General features: G+C 53.6%; 1 protein-coding gene across 1 annotated transcript; it reads left to right on the top strand.

Moving 5' to 3' along the window:
- Positions 1 to 196: 196 nt before the first annotated feature.
- Positions 197 to 957, top strand: Pmar_PMAR027667 (hypothetical protein; the record flags this gene model as incomplete). The annotated part of the gene is made up of 4 exons (XM_002773083.1): positions 197 to 300; positions 351 to 439; positions 487 to 622; positions 672 to 957. 4 exons carry the CDS (start codon positions 197 to 199, stop codon positions 955 to 957), a joined length of 615 nt encoding a protein of 204 aa, XP_002773129.1.
- Between the last annotated feature and the right edge of the window lie 673 nt (positions 958 to 1,630).

Here is a 1,630-nt window from a genome sequence, read left to right as displayed (position 1 = left end):
GGGTAGGTCGAACCGACCTAGCACCTCCGATGATGACGACCTCTTCGACAGGTGTATATTTCCTGAGCCTTTGGGCCCTTCAAATAGCCTCGTCATCCGACCAGTGTATCAGCCAGGGGACTTGGAAGACACTGAGATGGGTAAGTGGTGGCAAGCTTCGATAGGCTGTTGGCCTCAGTCTGTGGCCTCAGGGGAGATGATCCTACAGGCTACCAGCATCCATATAGCTGGCGTGCGCCCTGAAGCCCGAGAGTCTCTCCGTCAACTCTTCTCGAGGTTCGGGAAACTTGACCCCGACAGGTCGGTACCTCTCGCTCATAGTGTACACGTGACTTGTTGTTCTCTGTTAGAGAGGTCTTCGTGTCCCCTCGGGGCCTCTGGGCCAGGGTCACCTTCTTGGACCACGTTAACGCTTTGGGTGCTCTCTCCCACTTACAGGGTACGCTACCGCCGTCCTACTACTATCTCTCCATCCGCTGCCTCTAGGCGTACCCTTCAACGACAAGCCTCTGGAGCTCACTTGGCACATATTCAGGCGGAGACCGGGGGTTGATGATAATGCTGACAACTTTGACTCAGCCTTGCGCCGGGCGGGGACATTTGGAATTCGAGATACCGAGAAGTACAGTATCAACGGCGCTCCTGTCGATGAGCTATGGCTGCTATCTCAGCCGAAGCGCCGAGTTTTACGAGTCGATGAAGCCACAGAAGAGGATGAGGAAAGAAGATACTCCCTCCGAGCAGGAGGAGCCTTCAGCCGGCACCCGAGCTGAGTGGTTACGAAAGACTGTAGCGATGCTCGAGCCCAGCGAGTCGGCTTCCACCGGTGGTGAGGCCACGTCAAATATAGAGAAGGAGGCTGCTACAGCCATCACGGCTACGGTACCGGAGAAGGAGGAAGACAGTGATGCTGTCAGCGAGCATCCGAGTGACGTCTCTGATGATGATGGATACTGAGGGATGGTTTCTAGCAACCTCTGTGTCGTCTTGGGTCGATAGTATGGGAGGCCGTCGATCAATTGTCCTCATACGGGGTGATCGAGAAGCGGAGGTCATTTTCCTCGACATTTTTACGCTGTAAACATTTTGGGCCTCTCGTGATCTTTCGGCGCACGTGAATACACCCCTCCACATATTCTGAGAATATTCGGTTTTTCGGCTCGTGCACAGTCCCCTCAACGAGTATCATATTGCGGCTCAGGGAGGTATGCTCTCATGCTCTTTAGGCCCGGCCTAACTGTTCGTAGTTGATCAGAAGTCGAAAAGTGGTAAAGAATTTTGTCCACGTTGTTACCATACACGTGTTGGAATCACCCCCCCCCCCAGAATAGCAACTTTCACTGGGGAAGTATATCTAATCTCGCGCTTAATTTGATGCTCTACATCAGAAAAAGAAGGAACCTACGCAATGGTATCGAGGCCCTTGTTTCGTCAGTACCGCCGTTTGTATCGCTACCCCCAGGCAAAGTCCAGATGATTCAGAGGGTCATCGATCTCGTCCTCTATTCCGGTCGATTCTCGATCCGTGTGGCCTGCAGGCTGATCGGGAGACGCGTATGGTTCTCGGCGGGATGGTTTCTGCGTGCTTATTCGACATCCTTATTCGCTGGAGCTGCTCACATCCAGGCTC

This window comes from Perkinsus marinus, assembly GCF_000006405.1.
Source record: "Perkinsus marinus ATCC 50983 genomic scaffold scf_1104296959524, whole genome shotgun sequence".
NCBI lineage: Eukaryota > Perkinsozoa > Perkinsida > Perkinsidae > Perkinsus > Perkinsus marinus.
Note: the sequence above shows the minus strand (reverse complement) of the source record. Positions and strands in the feature narration are given on the sequence as shown.